The sequence below is a fragment of the Neodiprion lecontei genome, chromosome 7 (assembly GCF_021901455.1).
Source record: "Neodiprion lecontei isolate iyNeoLeco1 chromosome 7, iyNeoLeco1.1, whole genome shotgun sequence".
Classification (NCBI taxonomy): domain Eukaryota; kingdom Metazoa; phylum Arthropoda; class Insecta; order Hymenoptera; family Diprionidae; genus Neodiprion; species Neodiprion lecontei.
In genome coordinates, this window is record NC_060266.1 from 109,582 (window position 1) to 123,230 (window position 13,649).

General features: G+C 46.4%; 2 protein-coding genes across 2 annotated transcripts; one reads left to right on the top strand and one right to left on the bottom strand.

Moving 5' to 3' along the window:
• Positions 1-105: 105 nt before the first annotated feature.
• On the top strand, positions 106-1,480 carry LOC107223532 (probable phospholipid hydroperoxide glutathione peroxidase). Its single transcript, XM_015663226.2, has one exon. It carries the CDS (start codon positions 247-249, stop codon positions 907-909), a length of 663 nt encoding a protein of 220 aa, XP_015518712.2. The 5' UTR covers positions 106-246; the 3' UTR covers positions 910-1,480.
• Positions 1,159-13,597, bottom strand: LOC107223544 (putative epidermal cell surface receptor). Its single transcript, XM_015663245.2, has 10 exons — positions 13,422-13,597; positions 10,277-11,068; positions 8,755-9,192; positions 7,819-8,493; positions 5,865-7,394; positions 5,169-5,358; positions 4,169-4,670; positions 3,336-3,699; positions 2,627-2,820; positions 1,159-1,588 (listed from the first exon to the last, which is right to left on the bottom strand). Exons 1-10 carry the CDS (start codon positions 13,561-13,563, stop codon positions 1,520-1,522), a joined length of 4,896 nt encoding a protein of 1,631 aa, XP_015518731.2. The 5' UTR covers positions 13,564-13,597; the 3' UTR covers positions 1,159-1,519.
• Positions 13,598-13,649: the final 52 nt, after the last annotated feature.

Consider the following 13,649-nt stretch of genomic DNA (forward strand, 5'->3'; position numbering starts at 1 on the left):
GCTAGCATGCGACGAACACGGCTGCGCGCTTTGCGATGGCTTACCGTGCGGAAGTGGTGGTGGGAGGAGGACGGTCGAGTGGGAATGACTGTAAGCATTGCGAGGTTAATCGCGATTCCCGATGACATTCCGTTCGGACGACCGACCGTCTCGTGGTAGCGCCGTTCGTTTTATAGGTGCGCGCGTGACGTTGCACGGTAACTATTCGCGAATCGAATACCTACCCAACGATATTACATATCCAGGATGGATGGAAGGTCGGTGCTTCCGCAGATTCTCCCAACTGCGATACTCGTTACTTTCCTGTCACTCGGAACAACGGAGCTGGTTTATACAGCTTCCGAGGACTCGACATGCCGAAGGAACGACCGAGATCGTTGCTCCGCGAACAAGATGGAAACTTTTGATCAGTACACGGATTGGAGAAACGCCGGCTCGATGCACGAGTTCACCGCGAAGGATATACGCGGCGACGACGTATCTCTTTCGATCTACAAAGGGTTTGTTTGCATTGTCGTTAACGTCGCAAGTCAGTGTGGACTTACAGACAGCAACTACGCCCAGCTCGAAGAACTTTACGAAAAGTATCGCGATACACACAAACTCAAGATATTAGCCTTCCCCTGCGACCAGTTCAACGGCCAGGAGCCTGGATCGTCCACGGATATAATGAATTTTGCGAGAACGTATAATGTGCAGTTCGACATGTTTGAAAAGATCAAAGTTAACGGGCCTGGCGCCCATCCGCTGTGGAAATGGATGAAGGAAAGACAGGGTGGGTTTTTGGGAAACGCGATCAAGTGGAATTTCACGAAATTTATTGTCGACAAAGATGGCCAGCCCGTCGATCGTTTTTCACCAACCACTCCGCCCAATGACCTGGAGGCAACTCTTACGGAATACCTTTAACCGCGCTTGTATGCACAGGGTATTATAAATCATGTATAATTGATACCTAAAAGTGGTGTGTTGTATGTACATCATACTTAGTAGATTCGGTTCGGGCGCAACCTGCAGGTTTTATACCGTTCGCCCGGAAACGAACAATTTACCTTGAAATATAATTTCAAACTGTGTAGCGTATTATTGAAAGGAGTTCGTTTACATTTTTGCTGACGGGGAATGGGGATCCTGTCGAATCATCTAAAATAGAATTAATTAAAACTTTCACGCGTATTTCATTTGATTTCAATTGGCACTTTTCATGCGTATGTATATACAATTATCAGTTTTTATATTACAAAACCTCGCATCGACACTTGCATTATATCGTATGGATAACGTATGCATAGGTGCTAAACTTAGGTATATTTATATAATATGTATAACGTATATTGTATCGAGAGTCACAACTGTGTAATAATTATTACGAACGTCGACGGTTTGTCCCATCGAACCGCCGATCGGACAATAAATAAATGGTGGTTGATATGTAATTCAACAACTCGACACAAATTCTTGCGAAGAGGGGCGGGGAGAACAGAGGGCAGAAAAAACTTCTTGGCACGGTGTTGACTATTCACCGAATCGTTTCAGTTTCTATCTCGTGCCCGTTGCAGCTTACCGATGGCGTTGCATTCTCACAAGTCTGCGGGTGTGCAAATTAAAACATATGTACATACACCATATATAAATATATAACAAATTCAATATACACACACTATAAGTCTGAAGAGATAAAATGATCAGGTAATTGGTACAAACGTATTGGCAAATATGCACGTGGGGGTGATCAGGCTGAAGTTTGCGACGTTACCGTAATGATGCATTTTTATAATACGCAATTTCTTATTTTGTGACTCTGGAATTCACTGAAATTTATCAAACCGTTAAATACAGCATTGACATATAGTCAGTTTTTTCAAATTCAAATTATTCAGTTATTCTGAAGGTGCGAAATAGTAATTTTTGTTTCAACTAACTTCAGCCACATTACGGACGATGACTCTGAATCCTGACACTTCTCTTGACCTGCTGGCTTTCTATTTCTCTATAAACTTGTTCTTCGTATGCCTGTCAACAAACGTCAGACTATACCGCGTATAATTTTTAAAAAATTTCACGCACCCTTCTGACCTCGCGCTTGCGCATTAATTTTGTAGACATTGTTCAATCTATAGATTGGAAACAATTTTCTCTTATCGAATACTTCCTGTACAAAAACATCATATTTTCAACGAATAGAAATGCAGCATTTTTGTTATTTTTATTTTTTTTTTTTTTTCGAAAATTTCATGTCAGCGCTTTCATAGAGCTGAACAGGTGAGTCGGAGAATCGAGAAAAATTAGGGTAAATCTACTACGACGCGTCTTATCGTATCGGAGAATTACTGCAAAAGAAAAGTGCCTTGTGGGCCAAGAGTGTACCAGTTTCGAAAAAAATCACCCACGCGGAAATTAATGTATGCACGCACGGATGTATGCATGTGTGTACATGCATACGATAGGTGTATAATACGGACAGCTCGAAACAGGGCGTTGAATAACTTCACGAAATGTGAAAGGTCAGTGTTGACCTTGCACGATATCCTATATGTATATGAGAAGGCGGAGTTGTATATAATGTATAAAGGTGATACATGTATAAAAGTGATTGATTACCCATAGTTTCTTGTTGTATTTCTACCTTGTAGGAGGGATTATCGTAAGCGGCGGTTGATTTCCGCGGCGAGATGTCCGCCTTGCTGCTGGTGCGTCTTTTCATCAGCATCATAAGTAAAATGAGCGTTGACAAAATAGCAAGAGACGCGACGATCGCGACAATAACAAGAGGACCGTAGTAGTCACCCTCGTGCAGCGGGAACTGCGTGGCCAGTTTTCCTGCAACACGAAATTGTAACATACCGTATACCACATTCGCGCTAAATACGTTATCTATTTGCAGCTGGGTACAACAATTACATGGAATAGAAATCGACAGGGTGGTTCCTTTTTTTTTTTTCTCTCTTCGGGGCCCACCCTGTACGTTATATTTGTAATGATCCGTGACGATGTAGCCAGGGACCGGCACGTACGGGCATGCTTTTCAAACTGCTGCAATTCGGTAGCGTACGTTACTTGTGACTCGAAAAATTCCATGATAACGCGGCCAGTAATCAAGCCTCGACTTTTATGAGCAGTAGAATAGACTGCACAGCCTGCAGTTGAACTTGCTGTTATAGAGATTCTATAAATTTGAACAGAAAAAATGCACCAATCCAAAACTCAGGGTATAGCGAATGCAAAAGCATTTCGTTCCATACCTATGTGTGGATAATGCACGATGATTCGCACGTTATATCTGGCGTATGTGCGCTCGGATCTGTTTCGCGACATTACAAAGCCTAGCTTCTAACCTTGTTGTTGCAAAACACCGGCGGACATAGGGATCCCAGGCTTCGTAACAAAGTCTTGCACGTTGCTTTTCTTTATCCTGCCGTTAGTGAGGTACACTTCGATCCACAGGCGGTAATGGGTCCCTGGCTTGAGTTCGCCTATTGTCGTTTTAGCAGGCGAGTCCCGCTTGGCTATTTTGAACGTGCTGGTATCTTCCTTCCCTGTATCGCTCTGGTAGATTGCTCGATATATGTTCACGTACTTGTCCTCCGGATAGGGCACACCCTTCCAAGCGACTTCCACCTCCGTTGATTTTATGCCTTTTATCGCAACATTGATATCGAAGGCGTACGGATCCGGCGCTGAGCTCGTGGTGAAGTTGATCTGGAATAATGTGTGGCGATCTGTACGGTTACATACCATGTGTATATTATACGAGCTGATGTTGCAAGTTTATCATACGTGTAAACGCGTGCACTGTCAAAAAATATATAACGGTCAAAATGGTTGGAGCGAATTTTTCTACCCGTAATGTGCGACCCAATGCGTGTCATGTAACGTGACGGAAGTTTTGCTATTTCAACTCTTTGTTTTCGCCTCATTTAAAGACAAAACATACAAAAACTTGAGAGTGAAGCTTCTTTCACGATCTTTTTTCGAATCTGCCTGAAATCATACGTATTCGGACTGACCAGCACACCAGCTTGCAGGCCTGTACCTGTTATAATGTAAATTATTATCAATCGGTCGAGTATACGAAGGGCACGCGCACTGCACGAAAAGCCTTTGCGCCTCGGCTTACCGGGTCACGACCGTTGGAATACCCGCATAATTAATAGATTATCATACGTACCGATTTTTCACTGACTAGTTCGTTAGGTTGGCCAGGGAAAGGTATGAAGTATATTTCAACTTGATAGGTCGCTGAAGGTTTCAAATTTTCAAGGACGTAGCTCGTCACGGCCCTGTGAATCAGCGGGGTGGCGGCGTAGACCTTGCCAGCGATTTCCTTATACCGGAGTTGGACGCCGTCGATGAACTGTAGCTCGTACTCGGTAAACTTTCTCCAGACGATGTTGGCCCACGTTGAGTTTGTTTCAGCGACCGTCAGTTCGGCATCAGTCGGTATTTGCGGAGGAAGCGTTACTACGTCAGTGTTCTCTGCCTCCAGGGTGACCACACTGTATATCTTGCTGATCGGGCTGTTTGACAAGTCGCGTAGCTTCACCGTCACCATGACCTTATACTCGGTAGACGGTACTAGGTCACCCAATTCGAATTCCAGCTGTTGCGTTGCTATCAGATCGTCGGGCGGCGTGAATATTTGGGATTTCCACGTCGATGGGTCGGTGTTCCTTTAGAAATTTAATAAAATTGTCCATCATGTACAATATACCGTATAATATGCGCGGTGCTAACGAGCTACGACGGTCGCGTCATGATGCAAAAATTTCCACGTTACTACACCCAGTAACGTTGTTCATTCGAAGAATAAAAGTCGATAATGCGAAGGCCTGTTTTTTAGTGTTATCAGTTTATCGAGAGAATACACAGATTATTTTTAACCGAACACGGTGTACGCAGCTTTGCGTAGCGGTGGTGGTTTGACCGTGGATATAATACGTATACCGTCTTTCCTCTCGGCGTAATTTATCATTTTATAACTTCCATACACTGCTTGACAGTAATAACCCTATACGCGCGCGTTTCGCAGTACGTTATTTAAAAAAAAAAAAAAAATTATACCTACACGATTGGCAAATGATGGTAATTAATTTGAGGCATCACAACAGAAGCTTAGCCATGTTGCATCTGTATGACATACATGTAAATTAGTAAGATACGCAACTCACATCTTTTCGCTGGTATACCGTACTTCAACCCTCCCGTGAAGTCCCACTAATATACGAGGGACGGTAAAAACAAGTCTGATACGATCTTCCGCAACCGCCTCCAGCGTCTGAACCGTGATCTGATCAGATGAGGATTGAATTTCTGGACGACCCCGGATAGGAAATCCCGGCGGCAATGCGTGGTCCAGTCCTAAAAACACAATTCATCTGACCTGCTAGTTTTTTAGATCATTTTGTATACGTGTAACACATGTTCATATGTCTTACACCTGTAGGTAGCTATTAGGCGCGTATGCATATGTCGGTGTAATTTTGCCGCCGCAGGGTGTACGATTTTAACGAGGGGGTAATATTATATCAACGCACGAGGAGAATAGTCAAGCAGCACAAATTTCATAGAAAGTTATGGATTGAAAGTATCCGTTGAGTTTCGATCCGCCGACGAATGGAATTGCGCTCGCGTGTAGAGCACCGTCGGCAAGCTGATCGGGTGTCGAGCAACAATTGGGGTACGACAAGCAGTGACTATTGGGGATGTCGAACGTCAGAGGCTTGCCAGTAGTAGCGGTATACACGCGGCAGTAATTCCGAACCCGTCTGGGTGCAGCAACGGCATGAGAGCACATTATTACTATTATTATTTTTAACTCTCAATTTTTTTATTTTTCATTTCTCTTGCTGTGTACCGAAACGAACCTGATGCGGGAAACGAGCTCGTGCCGTGAACTATGGTTGCGCCGGAGAACGGGTGATTCAGTCGGGTGAACTGGCCCGAATCCTGCGGTAAGGAGAACGGCACCGAGCCGCGCGGCGGCGGTCCGCTTCGTAGAATCGGCCCTTCGCCCCCAGGGTACCGCTGGAACGGTCCGAGATTTGGATCCTTCTCGGCGACGTGAAGCAATAATTTCTCAATGTGTCGACGGGCCTCGCTGGGTAGCTCGGAGCTTTGGCGTACATCGTATTCGCCGCCTGTCTCGGTAATTTCACGAGGGTTGAAATATTGCAAAGGGCCAGGTCGGTACGACACCCCGTCGTACTCGCGTTGTCCCTCTGCTCCCGCGCCCAGATCCATCGCCGTGTCGTAAAGATTTTGATCACCGCCGTGCGGGTATTCCTCCAGCCGTACCAGACCAGGATGACGGAGATTAATCAAGCTATACAACTCTTCGGGCAAGTTGCGAGTATTCGGATGTAGGATACCTGGCCCGTACGGGAGCAGATTGGGTGTCGAATTTCCAAGGTACGCTACGCGTGAAGGTTTTGTACTAGGAATGGGGTGAAATCGATTATCGGCTACCGGAACCCTCGCGGCTGATTGCGAGTCGTCGTTCCATCGATCGTGAGGTGCGACGGTTTTCGGCACGTCGAACTTCGCGGCTGTGGTACTGCCTGCGGCCTGCGTAGAAGGCGACGTGCCTTGGTAGATCGCGGCCTCGCGGTGATTTTGAAAATGTGGCACGACTACGCCGTTATTGAGAGGTGCTGCGGGAATTAGGTTGGGCCCGCGCAGGCGGTGGCTAAACGAAGTGTAACTGCTTTTATCGTCGGGGGGCGAAACCAGGGCGGTCGTCTTTCCAGGCGCGTCTTGCGAACTCGTCGTCGCCGCCGCCGATGTGGGTGAAATTTTATCCATTGTTGGAATCAATTGCGACAGATTTGCATACATCTCTGAAGTTGTTGGGGGAGCGAAACGCGTTACACCACCCGCGGCCGCCGTCGCGTCTTTGATCGGTTTCATAAGTTCGACAGGTTTCTTCGATTCCGTCCTCGATTTCAACTTGTCCTTGGGGACCTGTATCGGCGGGTGGTTCGCTTTAACGTGGGTCCGCGGCGTCAATGGAAAGATGCCCTCTACGAAAGTTTGCGTCGGTACGAAATTCGGGTCATAGGGCCCGTGGTAAGGTGGGGGCGTGGGCGGTGCGGACGTCAATGGTATGGCCGTAACGGTGGTGTGTGACGTCGGGTGACCCGGGTCCATTGGGTAGTGGATTAGTCCGTGATCGTCGGTCGAGTCGGGGTTAATAATCGAGTCGAAGTTTGCCGCACTCTCGTGTGATTTTGGTCTGGGGATCGTTGCGTAACGATCCGACAATCCCTGCACAACGGTCCATTTCTGTTGGTCAATCGGTTCGCTTATACCCGGTATCATTTTATCGCCAATCGGCTGCTGCTGATCGATACTGTCTGTGGCAAAGGGGCCGGGATACGTTGACGTACCGTTCCTTCCTGGAATAAGCAAAGTCCACAATTGTCACAGAAGAGTCGGGGTAATCGGTCACGGTTGCAGTTGTCAGAGGTTATGCTTGTTACAATGATCCTTATTGCGTACACCCTTGCAACGGGTGTACACGTCACTGGGGTAGTATGATATATTGATGTGTGCGCGCGTGTGCGTGTTTGTATGAGTATAGTTTTCGCGGCGATCGATCCTTGTACCATACGACTACTACTTATGATAATCATGTATTATAATCACTCGCGTGCAAGAGACCGTATCGCGACGTGCGCGCATGTCCAAGTGTATTGCCATGTGGACTGTATACACGAGACACCGTGGAACTTGTACCTAAGCATGATCTTATACTTATGGGTGCAGGTGAGGTATATGTATAATTTATCCAGTCGAAAGTCACGGATACTTAAAACTTACCGATCGTTGGGGGCAACGAGGCCTCGGAGGGGTTTCCGCATACCCAGTGCAAGCAGCACTTGTCCTCGGGGAGATGTCTCAGCGATGCGTGAGTCGGTGGGCAGTCGAGATTCGTTGGCGGCAATGCTGGGACGGGTGGGCACGCCGGTTGACAGGATACATTTCCCATGTCGCAGTAACATCTCTTGTCGCATCCGGTTACGCTCGTCGGTATCTGACTCCAGTTGTTGTACATCTTATCCTGGTAAAGGCAGGAGCCGTTATTCTTGCACCTAACCTCTTGGGAGCAACAACGGGGCGCTACCGGCACGAAATCTGCCGGCACCGACTCCCAGTCAAGGCAATTCGGGTCCAGCACGTCGAGACCAAAGTCGGTCGGACACTCGATGGTCGCGCATTCCGTTTTTGGGCCAATCCCTTGAACGTCTCCGGTGCAAGTGCAGAACGATATGCACTCGTCGTACCATTCGGCACCGATTTTGTACGACGTACCCCGGTGATTGCAGACGCCAGCTGTCTCAGTTCCTTTACTATCGATACCGGTTGTTGCAGGGCCCGCGTTCGACAGACCTGGTAGGTTGACTTGCAGGGGCGTCGCAATCGGCCGATTACCCGCCCCGTCGATCACTCGAACGTAGTAGTTGCGCGAGGGCTCCAAACCTCCGATGATGCTATCTGAAAATTGCGTTACAATTTGGTGTGAATCACACGAACCGCTGCAGTTGCGTTGCACCTACCGCTATCGCCCAACTTCGTACGGCTCTGTACAATTAAAAATTCGTACCGACGAGTAAAGCGACTCGGGGAATGATTCCGAACGATTTGGACGCAAACGGTATAAAAATATAATACCGTGGGTGCGGCATAAATGTTTTGCACCCAACGTATTCGCCACGGTGAAAACGCAGAGAGATCTACGTCGTCAAGTCTGCATACCTTCACGGAGTTTCTCCGACCTCCAAAGAACGTTATCCGTTGACAGTTGAATCGTGACGTTCTGCGGTGTCGTATTATTGGAAAAAAATAGTTTCATTGCAGTCGAGTTTACCGCCTCTATCTTCGTAAGATTATCGTACGGCTCCGCCGACGGTAAGTCAGACTTGATCTCGTGGTCGCCGAGAGTCACGTCGCAGAGAGTGATCGTACAGCAGGTGTCCCTGGGATCGGGTACGGGGACACACTTGTCGGGTTGGTTCGCGCTCGATGCCATCATCGTCGCCATTGACGTTGACGTCGAATTCGAAGGGCATCTCGGCCGACACTTGAGCTTTCCTCGGGCCTCGCATACGCATACCTGCGAGCATCCGTCCTCGACGGTGCCACCCCTTGGCACGGTATTGTTGCCCAGGTAGCAGAATTCCTCCGGCTCCGTTTCTGTAGTTGCATATACAGGAATGCAAGTATATGTATAACGTTATATGTCTATAATTTACATGCATACATAACATATGGCATAATATAAGCTCGTCGACCTAGTCGCTACCACGTATCAGATGAATAGTCCGTCCGTTACGTCGATTTAATGCAAATTCTAATTGTAAGCTAAATTTTGTCGTCGGTTAAGATATTATGCCGGGCTTGATTAATTGGATGATAATCGCCGTGTAGACAAGTGTGCCGCCTGGGGCGGTTAATTAGATGGGAAATGTCAATGATCGATCGGATAGAGCGACGTCTTTTCTCACTTGATAATTTTTTCTTTCAATATACCAGGGTGTTCGGTACAGCATACTTGGCCTATCAATGAATTTCGAGTACCCGGTGAACCGCCTCGTTTAACCGGGGCGAATGGGACCGGGTGCGTCCCCGATAAATGAAATCCACGGAGGATCCAAATACGATAACGAAAGTGTATTTATGTTTTGTAAAATCGGAAAATGTAGATCGATTCTGCCAATGATTGACACTGCAAGTTTCACGGTAGCAATATTGTATTAATAAAAAGGTGTTATTCATAATGATTCTACCGTCATTTTATCACTAAAAAGAAGACGTTTAACACTTTTGTTTTTAGACTGGCTTTGAAAAGTCTACGGATATCGATCCGTCAGTATCCACCTCCTTGCGTGTACTCCTCGGGAATACATGTCGTCCATTCTATCGGCGATAATGCGGATTCTAAGAAGTGAAAACAGCAACGAAATATTTCGCAGCAAGACCGGTTAATCCGCACTCGAACCGGACGAACCGCACCCGGTTAATCGAGGTTTTACCGCGATTCATTGCTTGGAAACAGAATTATTCACCGCTCATTGGAAGAAATCGATTATGCTTTTGTTACGAACCAAATGGGAAATATTCAAAGGCGATGCTCCGTCGAGGCTCATCTTTTAATACAGGCAGGATGAAACAACAAACGGTTTTAGGGGTCGGCGGTTCGAGAAGAAATATCATAATATACAATTGTTACGGGTCAGTCTAGCGTTATAAAGGTATAACTTGAGGTAGTCATAAATACCCGAGTCTTGAGCGCATACTATCGCAACGCAACAGGGATTGCCTGGTATTGAGTTCTCTTGACAGAGGGGATCCCCGATTTCTCTTCCAGCGCGGAAAAATGGGGGCGCACAAGTAAGTGGCCGACAATCAGTGATTTTTCCGTCGTTGCTACATACGCATCGCTCCTCGCAATTTCCGTACACATGCGATCCAGGCGCGTACGTCTCGTTGCCTCGGGTACATCTCACCTCCGCACCCTGAACAGGTGACAGCTCAACAGGTCCGGACGCATCCGCGTGAAAGTTTAACCCGGATACGTTTCTACTCGCCAAATACTCCCCACCCTCGATGTCTTTGTCATCCTCGTCCATGCTGACGTCACTTAAATCCGTTATGTTGTCGTGCAGTGAATTTCTCGTATCCGTGTTTCCCTCACCTTGTACACCGATGCTATTTCCCTGCATGGCGCGGCCCCTTGATTCTGTTGTAAATTCTGGGCCATCTTTAGCCGGGTTCTCGGAGGATGCTACCCGTGTCTCCTTCGAATCAGCTTGCTCGCTGGCTATTCTTGTCGCATTAATCGACGGCGCATACGCGGCAGTCGTCGTTACCGTTGACGGTAGTAGATATTTGACTTCGTTTCCGTTTCCTCTGACATTGCCCGTTGCCAAAGCTTTCTGGTTCCCGCTCGAAGGATACGTGGGCAGTACGTCGTCACTTCCTACCGTCGCAGTATGAACTTGTTCCCTTGATGTCTCGTGGCTTGGGACGGTCGTGCGCAACGGTCGGACACCAGGCACGTCATTGTCAGCTGCGGTAAAGAAAAAAATGTTCTATACGTATGAGTATGATGCCGCCACGAATAGCGTGTAGGTACGAGTTTTCATTTTTGAAATCGGACAGAGACGGATGTTTTATTTTTATTCTTATAAAGGTAATTTGTTTTCATTTTATTCTAAACCACCCAAGTCAAGACTGTCGAAATACCGCGCGTCATAAAAACACACAGGCTGCCCGATTTGCGATATATGTATATAGGCGCGCGCGCACACGCACAAACACACACTCACACACGCACGCACGCACGCACGAACGCACACATAGATTTATAATTCACGCGGTTTGATAGGTAGAAAAGAAAGCTCGTCTCCTTCTTGTAATCGGTTCTGGTGAAAGTTGTCACCCGTGATAGCGCACTGTACTATCATATCGTATAGAAAATACATGCAGGATCTTTGTATCTCGGTAAGTTTACACACCTCTGTATGCACTGCAGAGAAGTGAAAACAAGCAAAATATTCGTACAGCGGTCGTAAATACCGTATACTATACGTATATATGCCACTGTCTGTGCCGTCAAACTTGCGACCGAGAACTACATTTTGTGAAAAAGTTGCGTGTATGTAGGCATACGTTTGTACCTGCTCAATTTTCTCGCCTGCGGTTAAATCCCGGAGCCTACGGTACGTTGGATTTTTATAGGTGCATGGCTACGTTCATTTTGTGATGAAAAAATGTACGATCTTGTTGCGAATTCTTGTATTATTGCAGCGATAATTTATGAGCAAAATTACGTGTTCTCATCGGTGGCTTGGCCGTGATGCAGAAGAAATGTAGACCAAGTCACCGTTCCGGTACAATCCAATGAATTCGCCTGCGAGGGGACTAATGAGGGTTTTCGTTCGACTAGAATTTTCCATAGGCGTACGTAACGGCATCGATCAAAGTTCGACCATTTGTTGCCGCACACCAAATTTATTTGTAATTCCAAAATTGTGTTATACGTACGCAGCTGATTTGACGGGGAGAAACTACAAATATCTCGAAACCCGTACGTGTATTCATAGTAAAAAACGTGATACGAGGAGCTTGTTTGTCATCGTCTTCTACTCGCAGGAACCGCATTCTTAAGCTCTGACAGCAATATACCGGATTTTAGGCAAGGGATGGATCAGGTATACAGGCCTATGCGCAGAAGTGCAGGTATAATAAACGCGGCAGGAGGAGCAGCCGTATAGAGGTATACCTACGCATGAGTAATACAAGCATTCGAGTGAATCACAGACAGGCGAATAGCTATATGTAGTATATAATATATTCTCGGATGTATGATGTATTATCGCATGATTGGAGAAGAGAATCAATATCCATCGATCAAATATATCCGCATCCGAAATGGCATCAAAACGGAGAACTTGGAGGTTGTATGGGAAATTCTCGTAACATTGTCGATATTATGTACGTATAATGTACATTGTACATAACTTATAGGTGATTGGTTATACTTTGGCAGGCCGTCCAATTGTACCAAGCTTGGTTTAAGTGCCTCAAAATACTACGCAGTTTCATTCCGGATTTGAGTATCGATAATCGGAGCTCGCAATACATGCACCTATAACGGTACAACACGTAACAGTATAGTCCCTGTATATCCCACGTGGATATCGGTGCGGGAATTCGTTTTGCAATCCGAGGAGCGGCTCAAGAAACTGGGAAAGAATTTGTGACTTTTTCCGTTAAGCTGGAGCGCAATTAGGATCGCAAAAGCAGACCTGTTGCTGCGGATACTGCTCGGATAACCGAATTTACGCGAATACGCCCATCAAATTTAACTATAACAAGCAATCTGTTCGGGTGCGCGTACACGTGCGTCAAGTACACGGTCGGACAATTTCCGAGTTACGCGCCTGTGATTATATCAATTCTCTAGCAATTATCGCCACAACTTTTGAAGCGTATATACGAGTATATATATAATTACCCTACCCTGGTGGCAATTAATAATATCCATATGTGCGGCGAAAGCGTCTGTGCTATTTATAGCTTGTAAGTATGACGGAAACGTTTGCATGCGCGAGAAGGAATCCTCGTGTGAAAAGCAAGTTTTGACAAACCGTGTACCTAACCGATTCAAAGAAATGCAAAAGCCTCTCGAACGGTTGGATAATTTTCGCGTTATTTTTAGGAAAATCGATTCGCTAAAACAGCGCAACGTTTCTCACAGGTAGGCGGTATACGCCGTATATAGGTATAAAACGGTGCGTGAGCTCATCCGCTGTTGTATCTACGTATATGTACGAGAACGACGTGACGACGTCGTTTAATCGTAAGCGTCTGCAGGCGGTTGTTTTCCTCTTGCGATTCCTGCGAAGCATTGAACTCACCGAGAGGATGTATCCGTTGGTCGTTTAACGTTGTAGCCTTCGTAGATTCTTCGGTGTGCGCAGCAGCTAGTATACCATAGATGGCTGATCCGGCTACCAGTAACTGTAATATCCATCGTCTTGAAATTTTCATGGTTAGCATTCTTAACGCATAATTGTTGTTACTTCCACTGTTTTACCGCGCGACGCACAATTTCGACACTCGTTGACTATACGCGAAGATCTTTG

Bases quoted from the DNA above. Each gene is read 5' to 3' on its own strand.
- LOC107223532 (XM_015663226.2), top strand. From the start codon at position 247: ATGGATGGAAGGTCGGTGCTTCCGCAGATTCTCCCAACTGCGATACTC.
- LOC107223544 (XM_015663245.2), bottom strand. From the start codon at position 13,563: ATGCTAACCATGAAAATTTCAAGACGATGGATATTACAGTTACTGGTA. The intron at 7,395-7,818 runs GTAAGTTTTAAG...TGCTTATTCCAG, and splicing joins CTCGTTGCCCCCAACGATCG to GAAGGAACGGTACGTCAACG. The intron at 4,671-5,168 runs GTGAGTTGCGTA...AAATTTCTAAAG, and splicing joins CGGTATACCAGCGAAAAGAT to GAACACCGACCCATCGACGT.